The 22,584-nt window shown below is 35.8% G+C and overlaps 1 protein-coding gene across 2 annotated transcripts in view; it reads right to left on the reverse strand.

Moving 5' to 3' along the window:
* The window catches only part of TENM1 (teneurin transmembrane protein 1), a 355,328-nt gene that overhangs the window by 178,435 nt on the left and 154,309 nt on the right, over window positions 1–22,584 (reverse strand). For both annotated transcript variants that reach the window (XM_032268248.1, XM_032268247.1), the window contains exons 9-11: window positions 6,230–6,415; window positions 4,274–4,297; window positions 2,204–2,350 (exon numbers count right to left, since the gene is read on the reverse strand). In XM_032268248.1, the coding sequence (XP_032124139.1) occupies window positions 2,204–2,350; window positions 4,274–4,297; window positions 6,230–6,415 (357 nt within the window). The remainder of the gene's footprint in view (window positions 1–2,203; window positions 2,351–4,273; window positions 4,298–6,229; window positions 6,416–22,584) is intronic.

Raw genomic sequence — 22,584 nt, forward strand, 5'->3', positions numbered from 1 at the left:
TGCCTCAGTTTCCTAATTTGTAAAATAATGTCAATAGTAGTTCCTGGCCAGGCGTAGTGGCTCACACCTGTAATCCCAGCACTTTCAGAGGCTGAGGCGGGCAGATAGCTTGAGCCCAGGAGTTTGAGATGAGCCTGGGCAACATGGTGAAGCCCCATTTCTACTAAAAATACAGAAATTAGCCAGGCGTGATGGTGTGTGCCTGTAGTCCCAGCTACTTAGGAGGCTGAGGAAGGATTACCTGAGCTCCAGAGGCAAAGGTTGCAGTGAGCTGAGATTGTGCCACTGCACTCCAGAATGGGAGAAAGAACAAGACCCTGCCTGAAAAATAAAAAGTTCCTACATAATGGGGATAAAATGGAATAATTCATAAGGGGTTCAAATGAAATAATTCACATAAGGGGCTCAGCACAGTGCCTGGCACATAGTAAATCTTGAATACAAGTGAGATACTATTATTTTGAATATATTGAGAATATAACTATGGGCAATGGGTCATGCTTAACATGCAACAAGAAAACCATATACAAAATATAATTAGGTGCTTGATTGTATGGTGCATATTATCAACACCATGTGAGGAGGTGGATATCAGAAGTTTCATAGGAGATATGGTTTAAGTTGAGACTTAAATTATGGACAGAGAATAATGGGTAGAGGAGACATGAGGACATACCAGGTAAGAGGAATATAATGAAAAAGACAAAAAGGAAACTGAAGATGAGTCTTAGAGGGCCATAAAAATAAACTAGTTTGTCAGTGGATCATTAAATTGAAAATTTCACTCCAGTTTCCAAAACAAGGTTCTCAAGTTATATGGGTAGTAAACAGTCTCTTCTAAGTTGTGTGTGTGTGTGTGTGTGTGTGTGTGTGTGTGTGGTGTAGTTTACTATCTTTCAAGTGGCTCACTTGAATTATCTCATTTCATACTTACTACAACCCTATTAGACGCTTAATATCATTAACCCCATTTTAGAAATAAGGCAATTGAAGCATAGAGATAACATAAAACTTGCCCCAAATAATACAGCCAGTATGAGAGCCAGAGCTAGTACCTGAATCCAGACAGTTTAACTTCAGATCTCTATGTTCTTAATCACAAAGTTGTCTCCACTTAATTTTGATAAGATCTTAAAGGTTTTAAAAGGTTAACTGTTAGCCAGAACAAGTAAAGGAAGAAACTGTTACAATACAATTTGGTGCTTAAGCCATGACTGCTACCTTATTAATATAAGCCTGCCCCATGTTTGAATACAAATAACAAGGAATGCAATTGTCTAAGCAGATATAGAAATGTGAGGCGTCAAATTTAATAATATACTTCCTTTTAAGCTAATATATGGACATTCAAAAAATTATTTTGTTAATTTTATGTTTCCTCAAGTAGAAGGTATGTGGAAGGTGAGGATTTGTTGTTTTAGGCTCGGTCAGAGGTGATTTTGGCAGTTTTGAGGTCTGATTGTACAGTGTGTTAGATGTTTTGTTGTCTTTCCTAAGAGAAGTGGTAACTCTGAGGTCTTGGAGCCACATATGGTTTTCAAAACTATCATCTGCAGCTCCTTGATTAAATATTTAAAATTCTACCATAAATTGTCTTGATGCTATGTCCTCTGAAAGATATAAAGTGTTACTAAGAGGTAGACACACTAGAGGGAGCTCCAAATACCTAATGACAAAGAAAAATATTTTAGTGTGTATGGTGCAAACTATGCTAACATTAGACAACTTGAAGAGCGGTATGTTAATTTAATTTGATATGATAGATGCCATGGGTATGGGAGGTAGCATGGTGTAGCAGTTGAGAAAATATGCTCTGAAGTCACATAGCCCTAAATTGGAACTTTGGCTCTGCTACTCTCTAGCTATGTGATCCTGGATAACTCACTTACTATCCCCATCCAGAGCATTAATTTTCCCATCTACAGGTAGGGAAGATAGTAGTACCTATACCTTATAGAGTTATTGTGAGAATTAAATGATACATAACACATGCAAAAAAATTTGGAGTACTGCCTGGTCATAGTACATATTCAATAAATAATGTCTTCTTAATGTGATTGAGACTAAAAGGTAGTATTACCCTATATAACTCAGTGTCATTTATACTAGAGATTCCTAATTTTCACCCTTGGCCAGGTTGATTATCACTGTGCTAGAGGTTGGGGTATTCCTTTCTTAAGTGAACATTTTATAAATGACTCACCTCCATCATTGTCCAAGTTATCTCCACAAAGCATTTCCATGACAACATTGCAGCCTGTCCCACTCCAACCCACCTGACACACACAGTGCCAACCATTTTGATCCAGGGTACACCGTCCATTTCCAAAGCAGAGCCCTGGGCAGCCATCTGAAAAGACATGAGAGAGTAACAGTCACGGAGATATCAGAATGGGATGGCCAACAATGAAGTGTCTGCCTATAGGGAAGTATCTAATCATCTGGGCCCCATTCAGATGAGGTGTTGAATAAATGAAAGAGGAGCCTGCTTGCTTGCAAAACCTTCCCAGGGAACTTGTTATCCCTTACTCTGCAGTAGTTTTCCTTAGAGAGCCAATTAAGCTTTATTAATGCTAACCCCAGTTCCCAACCCCTGGTTTCACATAGGAAGAAAACTATGGCAGGGGCAAGAATTTTTTTTTTCTTTTCAATAAACATATCTCCTCATCTCAATCAAAACTATATGGTTGACATTGCATCTAGTTACGACCAATATGTTGGAAAAAGATAGCAGTTCCTATGAAGAGAAACTTTCCCTATTTCTAGCCTGTGCTGATTTTCCCTTGTGATGCATTTCTTCAGGACTTAAGTATGTTGTTATAAAGTTCAGACCACACCATTCAGTATTTGTTCATATGGTGCCTTGGAAATGTGCTGTAGTTGCTTTGCATCTATTCAGCTTTTCTCTTCAAGATTATTATTCATCTGTGGACTAAGGATTTAAATCTTTACTTCTATGGCATCTCTTTCAAAAGCTTGCATGGTATTCTGCTTGTAATAATAATATTAAATGTTAAATAAGTGTTTATGGAATTAATACATGCCAGATTTAGACTTTCTGAATTATAGAGAACTGGAAAATGTCAAGTCAAGAGGAAAGCATAGTATTTAAATAACTTTTACCCATTGATAAAGCACCAACACTGACAATAGTTCCTCTTTAGACTTTAAATTTATCAGGGATGCCCTACACTTTCTACCAGTAGTTTGGAGTTCAGCTCTAGCAAAGGGTAACTTCACATGTACCACATGCTCGGTGAGCAGATAAATGAAAAAAGCAACGATAATGCTACTGGATATTTTCCTAGTAGAAATAGAGAACCAGACTTGGATTTTATCGGGAATAGTCCAATCAATATTCATTTTGCTTTCTTTCTTTGAAAGAAAATTCCACAAGTATAAAGAGCAAAACAAAACAAAAAACAACTTTTAAAAGATCTGTAGAAGTACCCCAGTGTTCCTTCTAAATATTTTTCCAAGAAACTATCAACAGACCAGAGGAAGAAGAAACTTAAAAATAAAATGACAGATGCCTGTTAGAAAAGGTGAAAAGCTTTATGTACGTAATATACTCATGACATAGTATACGATGAGCATACATAGGTTTGAGAAGGGAATTTTTGTAGTTCTATTCTAATAGATTGGCAATACATAATTAAGGAGAAATAAAGAATAATTTGGGACATATTAAACTTCTGAAGCTGAGGTAATGAAAGGCACTAGAATGTCTGGCAGAAAGATGCTTGCTGTCTCTGTTAAAGGCAGCTCCCTAGAGGGATGGATGATGTGATACTTCCAGGAGGATAATTCTCCTGCCCTTGTAAGGACTTAGGAGTCCTTGTATATGGACTTGGAGCTATATTGTTATGTTAAAGAAAAAGTGCATCCACTGAACTAAATTATTTAATAATTACTAAATTATTAAAAATAAGTTAATAATTACCTGTGTTATACACACAGGTCCACACACACACACACACACACACACACACACACACACACACTCAATACAAAGACAAGAAAAAAATAATCTTTAAAACTGCTTATTAGTCCATTCTATACTGTGGTAAAAAGTGATTCTTTGATATTGAAAAAACAAATTACCTTTTAGTCTGACTATTAAAGCATGAAACTGACAACATTATATTTAAATAAGACTGTTAAAAATAAAATCAGACAACACAAATGCCAAAAACACCACCCTTTCTTTCCCACATGCATATTTTCTTTTAAAAATATGTTTGTGTTATAAAATTAGTGAGAAAAATCTTACCTCGGACAGCATCTAAGTAGTGAGCTAAAAAGGAGGGAAAAGAGAGATTGAATGAATTTCTGGGAGACGAAAGTTATACACTATGTACTAATGGTTTACCATCTGTTGCCTGGGAGGAGAACAGCAAACTGTGAACTGCTGAAATGCCTGCAGCTCAAAAGTTGGTACATGGGCCTATGTAGTTTGTGAATAATATTTTCTGTGAGAACAATATTAATGGCATTTCTGCAAGAAACTCTATTAGGCTTCCTAAAAAGTGTCATATTTCATTAGAAGTATAAGAACTGCATTTTCACATTTCAGTAATAACTTTTGTGAAAGAGCACTGGCTTCAACTTCTTATTAGTAATATCTTTAGAAGGGAGTTCTGGAGTAACCACCTAGGTAATCATCACAATATTTAAATCCTCTTATGTGAAGGCAATAAACTTACCGTAGTACAGGCGTGTAATTACTTAAGCTGCATCTGAATCTCACCCCTCTCCAACTTTTTAATGAATCTTAAATATTTTCTACAGTCATAGAACAAGACTTACTGTACCTTTAGTAGAGTAGTAATGCAGTTTATTAAGATAATATGTTATATGTATTATATATATATTATACATTACTTTGGCAGGTTCCAGCCATTATAACAAAATACCTTCACCTAAAAATGAAAGCTGTAGTGTAGTCTAGTGGGGGAAAAGCCTACAAATAATGAATTGGGTGTCCAAAGGCCCATTTGCCTTTGCTCTGCCTGAATTTTCTATGTAGTCATGGAATGTCACTGGAACACTCTGTGACCCACTTTCTTTAGCTGAACAAAGGGAATCACACGTGTTACTCTGTATTAATGATAACCTTTTTATGCAAAGGTTTCTTGTATAGAAATCTTTGTGGTGGATATAAATATATGTTAAGGGTTTTGCTTTTTTTCAGGAAAAGAAAGTGTTCTATAACTGAAATATTTATTTTTAATATATTTTATAGTGTGAAGATCACATGATAGATTAATTATTACATAGGCTTTTCCATACTCACAGATCATTTTCCCAGACAGTACCTTGAGAATTTTTGAAATTAGCAATAAGGGGTGAAGAGAGAGTGGTGGCTTCAGGACCAACTCTCTATACTACCAGATAAACAATTCAACACAAATGTTCTATTGATAACAGGTCAGAAGTGCCTTCCTCATATACATTAAAGACAGACTATAATGATATCGAATGGCCCCTGTTAAAGTAGTCCCATTTAATGAAATTGCCTCTAAGTGCTTTCAGCTGAAACAACCTATACTTTTCAAAAGGAAAAATGGGCAGTGAATGTTACCTTTACAACAAAACCACTTTTTTTTTTTTTTTTTTTTTTTTTTGAGATGGAGTTTTACTTTCATTGCCCAGGCTGGAGTGCAATGGCACGATCTCAGCTCACCGCAACCTCTGCTTCCTGGGTTCAGGCTGAGGCTTCCTCTCCTGCCTCAGCCTCCTGAGTAGCTGGGATTACAGGCATGAGCCACCATGCCCAGCTAATTTATGTATTTTTAGTAGAGACGGGGTTTCACCATATTGACCAGGCTGGTCTCGAACTCCTGACCTTGTGATCCACCCGCCTCAGCCTCCCGAAGTGCTAGGATTACAGGCGTGAACCACCACGCTTGGCCTCCACTTTTCTTATTAACCTGTGACACTTTATTCCCATGTATCACTTTTCACTTGAGTAACTCAAAGCACTTGAAAGCAGAAAATGTAAGGAATACTCAAGTAATGACAAAGGAAACAACACAAGAAATAGGTAGAATATCATCGACCAAAGAAGAAACCTACCAGTTCGTAAAGTTTTAAAACTTGTAACCAACCCTCCTTCTCCTCCTCTACTCCAACCTCAAATTATACTAAATGCCTAGTGATTGACTCACTAGACTATTCTTGCTTCAATTAATCCAATTTACTTTGGTTAAAGTATGGTGGTACTTACCAATTGTGCAGTGGTCGCCCTCCCATCCAGGGCTACACTCGCATTTTCCATCTTTACATTGGCCATGTTCAGTACAGTGAGAATGACAGGAGCGTTCCTCACATGTTGGTCCTACCCAGCCTTCTTCACACTGGCAAATTCCTCTTGAGCAGACTCCATGGCTACCACACTCCATGGTACAGAGCTCTGTGGGGAATTCAAAGGAGACATATTAGCATATTTGTTAAAACCAGCAACCATTCTTCCAAAAAACATTAGAATTACCGAAAATCTGAGTCTATACGTATATTCTATTTATTTATTTAATAGAGATGAGATCTCACTATGTTAACCAGGTTGGTCTTGAACTTCTGGCCCCAAGCGATCCTCCAATCTTGGCTTCCCAAAGTACTGGGATTACAGATGTGAGCCACCATGCCCTGCCTATACTTATATTTTAAATGAAATGTTTATATAAACAAGATGTAACAAGATCTCTAGCATCTGAATGAATGTGCAAGAAACTAAAAAGAGGTAGTTAAGTTTCTAATAATAATATAAAACTCTAAGGCAAATTTGACTTTGAGAAGTCCATAAAATGATAATAGCATTCCAGGCTTAGAAATGAAATTAATGACAAACAAATGCCAACTGGGTTTCACTTAAAATTCATTAAGATCACAGATAATGTTGCAGGGATTTTATGATACTATAAGATATCATTGGGGGGAAGATCCCAATAAAACAGTGCCCTAACTTCATTCAGAAAGACAAGTTCATTAATTGGAAAGATAACTTTTTAATAAAATTCATAATATACAAAAGATAAAGACACCAATGATGGCAACCAACTGGTTTCCCTGATCATACTAACAATATTTGCATTTATTTTAAGCATGTAAAATTAACCCTGGTTGATTAAATAACACATTTTCTTATCTTGAAATGCTACTCAGTATTTGGACAATGTAATAATGATGGTGTGTATTGGCTCTGCTGAGATTCTCTCCTTTGTCCCTTTGACTTTTGGTTGAGAAATGTTGAATATTAATAAAGTCATGGCAATAGATAAACCAACATAAAAGCATGGCAAGCCTCTTTCTTGATCTAATTCCCTTGCTGGAGGAAGAGAAGTAAGATAAAAACCTACGGAAAGAATGAAATATGTTTTGGGAACAATAGGCCACATATTCCTGAAAGGAAAATAGGGTATTCTAGAAGCCAGGTTGTCTCTTTCACAGTCTCAAATTCTTAAACTAGTTTAATATATTCCGCAGATAGCAGAGTTATTTTTCAGTAGATGACAACAATCTTGTGATAAAGCCATGATTATGAGTTTAATTATAATCTGGATCAATTTGTTCATGAGTTTACTCACAAGTATTCTCTGAAGGTCAGGGTATGATGGTAAGAGTAGTGGGTTTGAAATAAAGATACCTGCGTCCCTGATTCCTCTGCTTAGTACCTATGGACCCTTAGGCAACTTACTAACATATTGTTTTAATCTCTGTGTAAGAATGCAATAGAAGTAATAATACTTGTAGCTTACAAGGCTGTTGGACAGATTTGAAATATATTTAACCAACAGGTCTTGCTCAAAATTGGATATAAGGATGAAGGAAAGGGAAAAATAAAAGTTTGGCTTAAACATATGGATAGATAACACTGTCATTAATAAAATGAGAAAGGCTGACGGAAAAATAAGGGTGGAAGTTCAAACAGATTAACCTTAAGATATATGTAAAAAGCCAAGTGAAAATGTCAATGCAACCAGTAGGATATATGATTCTGACAGGCTAGGACTGGAGATACAAAATTGGCAGTCATTAGCATAAAGGTGGTATTTAGAGGCATAGAACTAACTGGTTGATATCCCTAAAGAGAGAATAGAAGAGCCCTGAAGAAAGATCAGGTAGAAAAAAGAGGAACCACCAAAGGAAACTGGGATGGAGAAGGCAGTGAGGGATAGGAAGAAATCTAGGAAATTGTGGTGTAACTAAAGCACAAGAGGATACTTCTCAATAAAGGAGTATTTACATCTAATATTGCTGAGAGGTCAAGTAAGCACAGGCAGAGAAGTGCTCATTGGATTTATCAACATAAAATTTGTTGATGACTTTAGGAAGAGCTGTACTGATAAAGATGTAGTTGAAAAGCCAAATTAGAATGGGTGGAAAAGGGAATGGAAAGGTGTGCAGGGAATCCCCAGGTTGTGAGAAAAGTCTAGCACACAGAAAAACATATCTTAAAAAGGTGGGCATTGGCTTAAAAAGTGGTAGCTCAGCCAGAATTATCCTGAAAGAGCCCCTGGTCCCCAAATCTTAGTCTGAATCTCTGATTGATAATCTGTATTTATAATTTTAGTTTTTGTAGTAAAGCTGATATTATCATTCTGTTCTCCTTTATGGCCTCCCCCCAAGACAATAAAAACGGAACTGAAAGGGCCTTTATAAGATTAGGGGCTAATTGGTTAAAGCCAATCAAGTCAGCACTGACTAGAATAGTTAGAAGCAAACATTTTCCATGTATTGCTTTGTACAACTATAAATGTTAGACACAGAGGAGCACATCATTCTGATTTCTGTCTGAAAAGTAATAGGACTAGACGAACAGTATTGGCCAAATAGCAGACTAGGCTATTTTCAAACTATCTCAATATAAACCCCTGGAAATGTTGGATATGATGTAATAATTTTTTAAATTGCATGTCTGCACTCACAAAAAGGAGAAATCCTCAATTGCCAGAAGCGAAGAGGATGCTAAAACCTAAAGCAGTCAATCTTCTGGTAGCCTTGAGGGTTATTATACCCAATTATGAGTAGGGACTTGGGTACTTAGGTCCACAAAGGGAAAAGAGATGAGGTTTTGGACCCATTTCAGATGGGGAGTTGGACTAAATCTCCAGCGTAAAGCTGGAGACACTTGAAAGGCTGCAATCTCAGTAAGATGGTTAGTAATAAACTGTACCCACTAGCCCAGAGAGATGGCAAAGAAGCACCTACTATTGAGTATAAAATAATAATAATAAAAAATCTGGAGCTAGGAAGCAATGTAGCAATGAAATACTATCGTTTAATAATATGTAAGATGGAGTGTCCTGAATGAAATATTTGGAAACCCTTATATTATTCAGGAGTTAGATAACTGGTACTTTGTCAAGCATGCATATGAAAACATAAAGGTGGAATTCTGTTTCTAGTAATAGGGACCTAAGTAATTCTTACCATTCCTTTCTGATGAGAACTAGAAAATCTAAACAAAATATACTTAAAATCTTTTGGGAGTTAGTGGAGTTCAAAAAACAGTAAAGAATTACTGTGCCAAGTTCCAGAAGAAAAAGAAAAGCCAGGGAGAAGAGCTTATTTGTGGATGCTTTTCCTGTAGCAGCATCTGTCAATTATAGAAGGGGGCCTAGAGGGCTCAGAGGCTGCGTAGGGCTTTTTCAGTCTCATGGAATAAAAAAAAACAAAATTGAATAGATAGTGGCTAATAAATTTCCAACACTGGCCATGCACAGTGGCATATGCCTGTGATCCCAGCACTCTGGAAGGCTGAGGTGGACAGGTCACTTGAGCCCAGGAGTTTGAGAACAGCCTGGGCAACATAGTGAGACTCCATCTCTACAAAAATACAAAAATTAGCTGGGTGTGGTGGCATGTGCCTATAGCTACTCAAGAGGCTCAGGTGGGATTTCCCATTGCTTGAGTCCAGGACGTTGAGGATGCAGTGAGCCAGGTACATGACACTGCACTCCAGCCTGGGCCACAGAGTGAGACCCTGTCTCAAAAAAAAAAAAAAAAAAAAAAAAAAGGAACTTCCAACACTGAAGAAAGCAGTAAGCCAAATAAATGAAACAAAATTGAAAGAAGAAAAAATGGGGGAAAAATTCACAATCATAGTCAGAGACTTTACAGGCTCCCCCGATACCAACTTAGAGAACAAGCAAACAAATTAGAAAGAATATGAAATATTTGAGCAACATGGTTAACAGATTTGATCTAATTGATACATACAGAACATTGCCATAAATGACTACAAAATACACATAATGTATTTCAAATGTATATAGAACATTTATAAATATTGACCATGTGATAGGCTATAAAGCAAGTCTTGATATATTTCAAAGTATTAAAATCATACATAGGATATTTTAAGGCCAGTATGGAATTAAACTTGAAATTAGTAATAGCATGTGACTCTAAAATCCATACATGTTTGGAAATCAAGAAATATACTTTTGAATAAAACATTAAAACATGAAACAAAGAAGACTTCCTCATGAAAATTAGAAAAGAGTTTGAAATGAATGAAAATGAAGGTATCACATGTCAAAACCTGTGTAATATAACTAAATCCACATGTACAGAAAAATTTATAAGGTAGAAAGAAAAATGAGCTGAAAAACTATGACCTAAGTATTGATTCTAAGAAATTCGAAAAAGAAAACCAAAGTAAACTCAAAGAAGGCAGAAGGAAGAAAATACTAATTGTAAGAGCTAAAAGTAATATAATACGAATATATATACTATAGAAAGAATCAACAAAGTCAATACTGGATGATTTGCTCAGATCAATAAAACTGATGAACTCTGCTGGAGATTGATCAAGATGAAAACACAGGAAACCCAAATAACCAATATCAGGAATAAAAAATATGACATTGCTATACATAGTGCAGACATAAAATATCCTAAGAGGATATTACAAACAACTTTTTGTCAATATATCTGAAACTTTTGATGAAATGAACAAATTTCTAGAACAACCCAACTTAATAAACTACAAGAAAAAATGGAAACTGAATGGTTTCTATAAAGAAACTTAATCCATAATGGAAAACATTACCACAAAGAAAATTCCAGTTTCATTTGTAAATATACCAAACTTTTAAGAAAGAAAAATTGCCAATCTTAAATAAACTTGTCCAAAAAATAGAAAAAGACGACATTCTTAGCAATGTGCCTTATGAGGTCAGCATAACCCTAATATAAAATTCTGAAGGATATTATTTCAAAAATATATGCCAATATTTCTCATGAAGATCTCATTCATGGATACAAAAATCCTAAACAAAAAATAACATAGCAAATCTAGCATTACATAACAAGAAATAATATTATGACCACTTTACACTTATTCTGGAAATATAAGATTGCTTTCACCTTTGAAAATTAACAAATGAAATTCATCACATATATGGAATAAAAGATGAAAACCAGATTATCATCTCAATAGATATATAATAAGTATTTGATAAAATACTAAACATCCATTCATAATAAAAACTTGTAGCAAACTAAGACTAAAAGGAACTTTTCTTTTTTGAGATGGAGCTTTGCTCTTGCACTCCCATGCTGGAATGCAATGGCGTGATCTCAGCTCATCGCAACCTCCGCCTCTTGGGTTCAAGCAATTCTCCTGCCTCAGTCTCCTGAGTAGCTGGGATTACAGGCATGTGCCACCACACCCATCTAATTTTGCATTTTTTTGGTAGAGACTAGGTTTCTAGAACCATGTTGGTCAGGTTGGTCTCAAACTCCCAAGGTTAGGTGATTCACCTGCCTCAGCCTCCCAAAGTGCTGGGATTACAGGCATAAGCCACCACACCCAGTTTAAAAGGAACTTTTAACTTTTAATTAAAAAGAACTTTTAACTTCAATTTTTTTTTTCGAGACTGAGTCTCACTCTGTCACCCAGGCTGGAGTGCAGTGGTGCGATCTCAGCTCACTGCAATCTCCCCCTTCCCAGTTCAAGCAATTCTCCTTGCCTCAGCCTCCTGAGTGGCTGGGATTACAGGTGCCCACCATCACATTCAGCTAATTTTTTTGTATTTTTAGTAGAGACAGAGTTTCACTGTGTTGGCCAGACTGGTCTCGAGCTCCTGACCACGTGATCCACCCACCTAGACCTCCCAAAGTGCTGGGATTATAAGCTTTAATTTTAATTTTTAAAATTAATTTTAATTTTAATTTTTTTTTGTTTCTTTATGCCACTAAGATTTGCAATGGTGATAGTTAACTTTAATTTTTAAACTAAGACTAAAAGAAATTTTAAATTCAATAAAGAGCAGCTACAAAATCCCACAGCAAACATCATAATAAATATTGAGATGATGTTGAAATCTTTTCTTGTGTTACTGAGAAAAGATGCCTATGGTCATCACTTCTACACAATATAATTCTGGAGGTCCTAGCCAATGAAATTATGCAAGAAAAGGAAAACATGTATAAACACTGAAAAGGAATGAATAAAGTCATCATTCCTCAAAGACAGTACAACTTGAACGGACATATAGAGAAACTTAAAAGTATGAATATACAATACATGTTCTTTTCAAGCACACACAGAATAACCCACAAAAACTGACAAAGATTCATCTCCAAAGCATGACTCAACAAATGCCAAAGATTCCACAGCATACGGATTATACTGCTTCACAAACTGTAGTAAAATTAGAAATCAGTAAGAAATACCAAAAGAAAAATCCCAGAAAGGTGTTCTTTAAAAACACACTAAAAATAATTCATGAATTATGTTTCAAAAATTACATTGGAATTAGAAATTGAATAACAATGAAATACTATTTATAAAAACTTGTAGGATGCAGCTTAGACAGTAACTTAGAGGAAATTTACACCCTGAAATGCATGTTGTAGAAAAGAAGAATAATTGAAATTTAATGAGCAAAGTGTCCAAATCAAGGAGTTAGAAAAAGGACTACATATAAGTAGATGAAAAAAACAATAAAGTCAAGAACACAAGTTAATGAAATTGCAAACAAGGAAACAACAGAGAAGATCAACAAAATCAAACTCTGCATCTTTGAGATGAATATAAAAAATAGAGAAACCTCTGGCAAGGTAATAGAGCTAGAAAAAAGAAAAAGAAAGAATACAAATAAACATTAAAGATTAAAATTCAAAAATAAATGAGAGACTGCTATTAACAACTTTATGCCAGTAAATCTGAAACCTTAGACAAAGTAGACATTTTTCAAGAAAACAAATGGACATGAGAAGAAATAGAAAACCTGAATACACATTAAAAACATTGAAAATTGCCCACATGATTTTAAAGATGTATTTTGTCAAAATTTTAAAGGATAAATAATCTTTATTTTAAATGATACCAGAGAACAGGAAAAAAGGGAAACCATCCTGAATCATTTTATAAAACTATAACCTACTTCCAAAATAGGGTAAGAAAAAGAGAAAATGATTTTTTTTTTTTTTTTTTTTTTTAAGATGAGATGTCACTATTTTGCCCAGGCTGGACTTAAACTCTTGAGCTCAAGTGCTTCTTCCACCCCAGCCTCCCAAGTAGGTAGGATTGCAGGTGTGTTCTACCTTGCCCAGCTCTAGAAATGATTTCTTAATAGGCCAATTTCACTTATAAATATGGCTGCAAAAATCTCCAAGAAAATATCTGGTAATCAAACCAAAAATGCATGCACACACACACACACACACATGCACACACCCATATAAAGAAGTCATAGCCAACTAAGCATGAATGCTAGGATGGTTTAACTTTAGAAAAATCTATCTGTGTAATTCACCACTGAATTATTCCATTTTACCTTAACACATTTCATAATGATTAAGGAAAAATTATAATTTTATTATTATATGTAGAAAGAGTACCATTTAAAATTTAGTTCCCAGTTACAATAGAATCTCCTAAAAACTAGGGCTAAAAGAGAACTCACTGAGTATGATAAAGGTGATTTACCAAAATCCTATAATAAGCATCATATTTAGTACAGAAATAGAGTAATATATTCCTCTTAATGTCAGAAGAAATACTAGAATTAACTACAGCTTCTAACTCAATGTTGTACTGGAAATCTTAGTCAGCACAAAAAGGCAACCAAAGACATAAAAAAAGTGAAATGCCTGAAAAGGAAGAGATAAAATTGAATATACAAGTAAACTATGAAAGCTGCAAGAGAGGATAACAAGGTTGCTGAATATAAAGTCAAAAGGAAAAAGTCGATAGCATGCCTAGATATTGGGGGCAGCAAATTAGAAGATGTATTTTTTTTTTTTTAAATAAAAGGTCCCATTAACAATAATAGCAAATATAGCAAAAAAGGTTCCACATTCCTTTACCTAAAATTTTAAAACTTTATTGAAGAACACATAAAAAGACCCAATCAATGGAAAGATATACTGTGTTCACGGCTCACAAGCCTCAATATCATTAGAATGTCAATTTTCTCTACTAGTTCTATAAATTCAATGTAATTCTGGTAAGTATTCCAACACAGAACTTGAAAACCTGATCCTGAAATCCATATGAAACAGAAAAGGCCAAGAATATCCAAGAGCATTTTGAAGCATACCTATAAATATTAGGGAGTGTGTATGTGTGTCTGAACATAAATATCTATCAATGGGAAAAGACACATAAATTTTAGTATGTTTATACAGCGCAAAAAATATAGCAGTCAACCTGAATAAGGTAGAGGTACATGCCTGAACATGGATAAACTTTAGAAACATAACAGTGAAGGTGGAAAGCAAGTTGTTTATATGAAATTTAAACACACGTAGAACAATTCAATGTATTTTATGGATATATACATATTTGGAAAAGCCTAAAAATGTACATTGTATGGCAATGATTAGATATGGATAGTGGTTTCTGCTGCAGAGAAGAGAGGCAGATGGTAATCACAAAGTATACATAGGGATTTTGTTTGTATTTATTAATTTTTAAAGCAAAGTAGTGGGTTTACAGCTATTCATTATATTATCTTACATGTTTGAAATATTTTGTAATAATTTAAAAAAGAAAAAGAGCATCAGTAAAAAAACCACAATTGTCTTTAGAGACCGACTGTTCTATTGAATAAATAACTGGAGATATGACATTACTTGTCTCTTACACTCCTCAACACAATACCCTCCACAGATACAAACCATAACCACAAGTCAGATTTATGGTTTCAGCACAGCAAGAATCCAGGTGGGAAGCAATATCCTCATGAATGAGGGAATCCTCTACAAAATAAATTACTACAAATGGAGAAGCAGATCTTAAGCAATAAGCATTCCTCATTTTGAACTGCATCAACATTTCTGCAATTGCCTGCAGTTCCAAATGGAGTTTCTGGACTGATTCTAAGATGTTTTTCAATCCCAATCTTCCTATAATCAGCAGTGGGGTTGGTGTGAGTGAAGAACTAACAGCAAACAGATGCTGGCAGTTGTATAATTTATAAACAAGATAGAAATGATATTTGCTCTAATACATTTGTCTCATGAATAGTTCTATTCCATGTGTAATATTTTCTATCTTGTTGGAAATACATTAACATTACAGGCTACAAAATATGACAAAAGAATGCTAAAATATAAACATTCTTCTGTGCAAATGTATTGGAAAAGAACATGAAAAATATAGGCTGACACTTTAAAGTTCTATTGAGACATTTCATTTTTAATACGTTTCTTTATGCATGTCAACAATGAACAACACCTGTATAAATTGAACTCAGATATAACTGGAATACTTCTTTGTTGCATGCTGACAAAGAACAGTTTGATTAAAGAGTAAATCCTTCAGAGCCTCCCTCAGAACCACTTCTCTGAGATTTACTTTTTAGGCAAAAGTTCCAAGTAACGTAAACTCTGTTATTCTTGACCCTTCTGCCTTCCTGAATATTAGATGGTGATCATATTGGGCACCCCAAAATATTAAATCTGGTTAGCAGTTTCTAAAGTATGCATTTATGTAAATTTTTCAATATTAAAATATGGCATTCTAAACAAGGATAAGACATCTCTGATGTAAAAATCCATAAAAATGAAGAAATTATTACATATTCATTTGCCTAGCATCTGGTAGAATCAAGTAAAGATCAGAAGAAAGCAGGCTGAAAGAGAAAGCAAAGGGAAGAACAGAGAACGAATGAGCTTGAATACACAGAGGCCCTCTCTTTGTTAGTCTTTACTGCAATTTTTGTTGGGGAAACTAAACTATGAGGATTTTCTCATTGTTTTGTACAATCAATATAAGAAATAATGGTAAGAAAAAAAAGTAAGATGATACTGGCAAGTGTGGGGAGTGGCAGCCCAAGCTGTTTAAGGGCTGAAATAATTTTTGGTGTATACCAAGAGTTTCACTAAAATCAAGCAATGATTCAACCAATAATAGTAAACATTATTACAAACAAAAGTTTTTGTACTCTGTGTTGTTTCACCAAGTGTCTGGATCATTTTCATTTTACTGATTTCAACGCCTTCCATTTCTCAGTAGCAAACATTCTACTAGAGTGGGAATATAAGTCACTGTTAACTTTATATTAATAGAACACACATGTACACATCCGTGCACACATACACACACATACATGCATACACACACACATATTTTTGGTCTCTATTTCCCTAAAAGTAATTTGAAGAATGTATTAGTTGATGATGTATCATATCTCTTTTATTGCATATGGTTAAATTAAATACCATCTCTAACCAATCTTTACAATTACCTTGGTATGATAAAGATTTGGCTTTACTGTGGGATACATACCACATTTTCTATGTTCGAGGTATGATAGTATCTCCTCATTTTAACACAGAAAACCTATAACACAATACTTGTCCCTCAGCCTCAGCATTACAATGATGCTTCAATGTATCTTAGTAGTTTTAATACTATCTTAAATTTGAACAATCAAACTGAAGAGATTCAAAATGATACAAAATGTCAGCTAGCTTTAACTGAACAAATAACACATACAAGCAGAGTCACAACAGGAACACACTCTAGCCTATACAAAACCTTGAGATGATTCTCAAATTCTTGACAGATAAGAACAAAAATCTCAAGGAATCTGGCATGTGAAGATCAAAAGTTGTAATGACTTTCAGCTTAATGTTTCATTGATCTGGATTGTCACAAGGTTTTGGATTTCCTTTATAAAGGAACTGGTCAACTGTTCTTTGGTAGATCCGAATAACCTGACAAGACAGAAATATCCATGCCTGACTTAAAACTTTTGAATTTGAAAAAATAAGTCAGTTGGCCTTTTCACTATACAGAATCTTTCCTTTGGAATAAATCCTGTTTCCTTGCTTCCTAAATAAAATATTCTCCCTAACTCTAGATGTCACATTTTGGTTAGCTTAGTGATCAGAAGCTCAAACTATTGAAGATGAGGTGAACTTCTACTCATTGGCAGCTACAGACTGCAAGAGTGTGTTTCAATCCTTTGATTATGAATCTGACACTTTTGACTATCCAAATAGTATCCTTGAATGCCGAACAATGTTGAAATGTAGACATTTGTTTCATAAATGCTTATCATTTGACCCAGTAGGTACCAGATTGTCAGGGTAAAACCATCACCCTAAAGGGGCAACTATTAGCTATTTTTTTTTTTTTTTAATGGAGTTTCACTCTGTTGCCCAGGCTGGAGTGCAGTGATGTGATCTTGACTAACTGCAACCTCCGTCTCACAGGTTCCAGTGATTCTCCTGCCTCAGCCTCCTGAGTAGCTGGGACTACAGTCACCTGCCATCATGCCTGGCTATTTTTTGTATTTTTAGTAGAGATGGGGTTTTGCCATGTTGGCTAGGCTGGTCTCAAACTCCTGACCTCAGGTGATCTACCCGCCTCGACCTCCCAAAGTGCTGGGATTATAGGCGAGAACCACTGCGCCCGGCCCCACAAATATTAACTTTCAAGGCTCCTGATCTGTCATTAGTAGTAGGCCATGGGATTGCTCGGCCATGGCAGAGTTTGTTTCAGTTTATCTACAGCTTTTCGCTTAGACCTTCTTATCATAATTGCTATAATTGTGGCCACCTAAAGGGGCAAGCTTAACTGCCTCATAGAGGTATGAAATGCATGTCTTAGACATCAGTAAAACAGTGTTCTCACTTATAAAACTATATATAGTATAGAGTGTGTGTGTGTGTGTATATATATATATATGTATACACACTTATAAAGCTGTATTTTATATATACTTAAAAAGTGTATATACTTATAAAACTATATACACTATATAGTGTATATATATATATATATATGTATCTCACTTATAAAACTACTACTGGAACAATTATTACTACATCTTGTCTCAGAGTGGCTACTTAAGAAGTATTTCTTGGTAAGTTAGAAAGCTACTTTTTGTGTATAAAGTTTAACACTCTTGGGCATGATTTGGTAAAATGTTAAAATTGCACTAGGCAGAAGTTTTTCTCCCTTTCCTGAATGATATTTGACCTGTTTTTCCTTTCTCAAAAATTTTTGACAACACTACCTCTCCTGAAAATGAATCTTCGTTAATCCCCTTGATGTATATCTAAATTAACTACATGGTGTTATTCTAAGGCTTCAATTTAGCAAAGAAGCTCTTCAAACCAAAGATCTTCAAATACACGTCTAAGTCCCCAAGCAAATCTGATAGCATACTTCAGTGGCAAAGCCAAAGATGTATGTTAGAAGGACACTTCACACAGACTAAAAATCTAACTCTAAATGAAAAAGAGCTCACAGAGTTGTCTCCCCATTCCCATTTAACACTATTGCTAAGGGCTCACACCATGCTTTAGAACACTAGCTCTAATTGGAGTCCACAAGAGAGGTAATACTAGCAATCATCAGGCAACCACGGCAACGGTGGTAGGTTTCTGTATCCTTAATGCAGAAGGTATGTTCAAAGCATTACAAAGGCATGGAAAGTAGCTTTCTCTCAAAGATCTGTGCAGGGGCTGCATACATATTTACAAAGCTGCCATCATAGCCCAACAGATCATGCACCAACAGTTTATTTTTACCACTGTAAATAAACATGACAGGGGAGAGAAGAAATGTAAAGAACCCAGGGTCAACAAAATCCTCAGCATGATGAAGACAAAGGCATATAAATGTCCATATATATTATTTCAATGCACAGTTTTGTGTCATTTAAGACACTTAGTTTTTAAAAAATGTACAGTTTTACTCTATGGCAATCATCAAGGCTCTATGGATATTAGTGTCACTGGAACTTTAAGACATATTTTGTATGTTTCCTATGAACTGCCACACCCATTCTTCTAAGGATTAATATTGGAATAAAACATTTGACTTTATGCCTATCCTTGTCTCATGACATCAACATTCTAGTGAGGCTACAATGTACTGTAGGAAAGCTATGAGGAGGCAGTATATCAATCCAGCTATATTTACACAAAGTTAAAGTCCTTGAGTCATTCTCAATTTCACAAATAGAATGCTACACATTTCTACCTGGCTAAGACACCTTTAAACGCAACATGTTTATAACCTACATTTTAATCTCTACTCATAAATAAATTCTTTATCCTGATTTCACTATTTTTTTTTTCTGTTGCACAGGCTGGAGTGCAGTGGCCAGATCATGGCTCATGGCAGTGTTGACCTCTCAGGCTCCAGCAATCCACCTGCGTCAGCCTCCTGAGCAGCTGGAACTACAGACACAGGCCACCATGCCCAGCTAATTTAAAAAAATTTTGTAGAGATTGGGTCTTACTATGTTGCCCAGGCTGGTTTTGGCCTCCTGGGCTCAAACAATCTTCCTGCCTTGGCTTCCTAAGTAGCTAGGATTACATGAGCAAGCCACGACCTTCAGCCTTATTTTACTATTTCTGTTAATATCATAATAATCGTCTTAGTTTCCAAGGCTAGGAAACTTGGTATTATGCTTTCATCTTCATTTTGCCTTATGCTCATATACAACTACATCTTTCAGTTCTTCTGTTTTCAACACTTAGAAGAAGTGTTTCTCTCCTTCTGGAGAGCCAGGATAGCATAGTGATTAAGAGTATGGGCACTAAAGCCTGATTTCCTGGTCTGGAATCCTAGCTCAGACATGGATTAATTATGGGACCTTGAGCATCTCACTACATCTTTCTGTGCTTTGGTTTCCCGTCTATAAAATGGGGTTGGTACAAGGAACAAATGTGTAAATATATGTAAAGTGCTTGCATATATTACATATAGTGCTGGGTACATAAGTATTATGTAACTGTTAGAAATTATGACTACCTCTGTTTCTAATACACTTATCTGGCTGCTTACCATTTTTTTGTCTTGAGTCTCACAAAAGCCTCATCAGCTTCACAAATGCTCTGTTCTCTTTTTAAACATCCCACATACAAACCCCATCAAGCTACCAATGACCTTCTTCACAGAACTAGAAAAAACCACCTTAAACTTCATATGGAACCAAAAGAGAGCCCACATAGCCAAGTCAATTCTAAGCAAAAAGAACAAAGCAGGAAGCATCACACTACCAGACTTCAAACTATACTACAAGGCTACAGTAATCAAAACAGCATGGTACTGGTACCAAAACAGAGATATAGGCCAATGGAACAGAACAAAGGTCTCGGAGGCAACACAACATATATACAACCATCCGATCTTTGACAAACCTGACAAAAACAAGCAATGGGGAAAGGATTCCCTGTTTAATAAATGGTGTTGGGAAAACTGGCTAGCCATGCGCAGAAAGCAGAAACTGGACCCCTTCCTGATACCTTACACTAAAATTAACTCCAGATGGATTAAAGACTTAAACATAAGACGTAACACCATAAAAACTCTAGAAGAAAATCTAGGCAAAGCCATTCAGGACATAGGCGTAGGCAAGGACTTCATGACCAAAACACCAAAAGCATTGGCAACAAAAGCCAAAATAGACAAATGGGACCTAATCAAACTTCACAGCTTCTGCACGGCAAAAGAAACAGTCATTAGAGTGAATCGGCAACCAACAGAATGGGAAAAAATTTTTGCAGTTTACCCATCTGACAAAGGGCTGATATCCAGAATTTACAAAGAACTAAAACAGATTTACAAGAAAAAAAACAAAACAAGCCCATTCAAAAGTAGGCAAAGGATATGAACAGATACTTTACAAAGGAAGACATACATGAGGCCAACAAACATATGAAAAAATGCTCATCATCACTGGTCATCAGAGAAATGCAAATCAAAACTACATTGAGATACCATCTCAAGCCAGTTAGAATGGCGATCATTAAAAAATCTAGAGACAACAGATGCTGGAGAGGATGTGGAGAAATAGGAACATTTTTACACTGTTGGTGGGAGTGTAAATTAGTTCAACCATTGTGGAAGACAGTGTGGCGATTCCTCAAGGACCTAGAAATAGAAACTCCATTTGACCCAGCAATCCAATTACTGGGTATATATCCAAAGGATTATAAATCGTTCTATTATAAGGACACGTGCACACAAATGTTCATTGCAGCACTGTTTACAATAGCAAAGACCTGGAACCAACCCAAATACCCATTGATGATAGACTGGACAGGGAAAGTGTGGCACATATACACCATGGAATATTATGCAGCCATCAAAAACGATGAGTTTGGGTCCTTTGTAGGGACATGGATGAACCTGGAAACCACCATTTTCAACAAACTGACACAAGAACAGAAGATCAAACACCGCATGTTCTCTCTGATAGGCGGGTGTTGAACAATGAGAACACATGGACACAGGGAGGGGAGCACTACACACTTGGGTCTGTTGGGGGGAAATAGGGGAGCGTCAGTGGGGGGTGGGGAGTTGGGGAGAGATAGCATGGGGAGAAATGCCAGATATAGGTGATGGGGAGGAAGGCAGTAAATCACACTGCCACATATGTACCTATGCAACAATCTTGCATGTTCTTCACATGTACCCCAAAACCTAAAATGCAATAAAATAAATTAAAAAAAAAATCTTAGGGCTTGGGAAAACTTTAAAATCCATCTGGCTAGCCCCTCACTTTAACATACAAACTTCCTACCTTTCCAATATTTTCCCAAAAGTTCAGCTATATGTCACAAAGCCAATGAATTCTATTTTTGTGTGACCATATTAGAAAGCAATTTGTTGATCTGAACTGAAATGTGCTGTGATGTTCTTTCACCAATTGGTTTTATTTGTGTCCTTTAATTCTGCCAAAAATTAGCATACTCTCTTTTCCACTGGTCAGCCCCTCAGATAATTGAATATAGCTATTTGATCTCAATTAATTTTTTATTTTTCTATCCACCCCTGAGTCCTACAAATGTTGCTCACGTTACATTGTTTGCTTACCCTTAATATATTGGCTACTCTTCTCTGCATAAAACACAGCTCTGGTCACACACTACCTGCAAAAATATTTCATAGTTTACCAAAGCACACTGAAGTCCAAAATCCTTAGCCTAGAAATCGAAACTCTCTCTAACCAATCCCCAATTGTTACATTTTTGACTTTGGTTTTCATGGTTCTCCAGCTTGCATTCTTTGCTATACACAAATTTGACTGCTAGCACTGTCCTACTTACTAGAATCCTTTTCATGCTTCTGGGGCTCTACAATGTTTTCCTTTTCTTTTT

Source organism: Sapajus apella, unplaced genomic scaffold (genome assembly GCF_009761245.1).
Source record: "Sapajus apella isolate SASKATOON/1434 unplaced genomic scaffold, GSC_monkey_1.0 scaffold176, whole genome shotgun sequence".
Taxonomy (NCBI): Eukaryota; Metazoa; Chordata; class Mammalia; order Primates; family Cebidae; genus Sapajus; species Sapajus apella.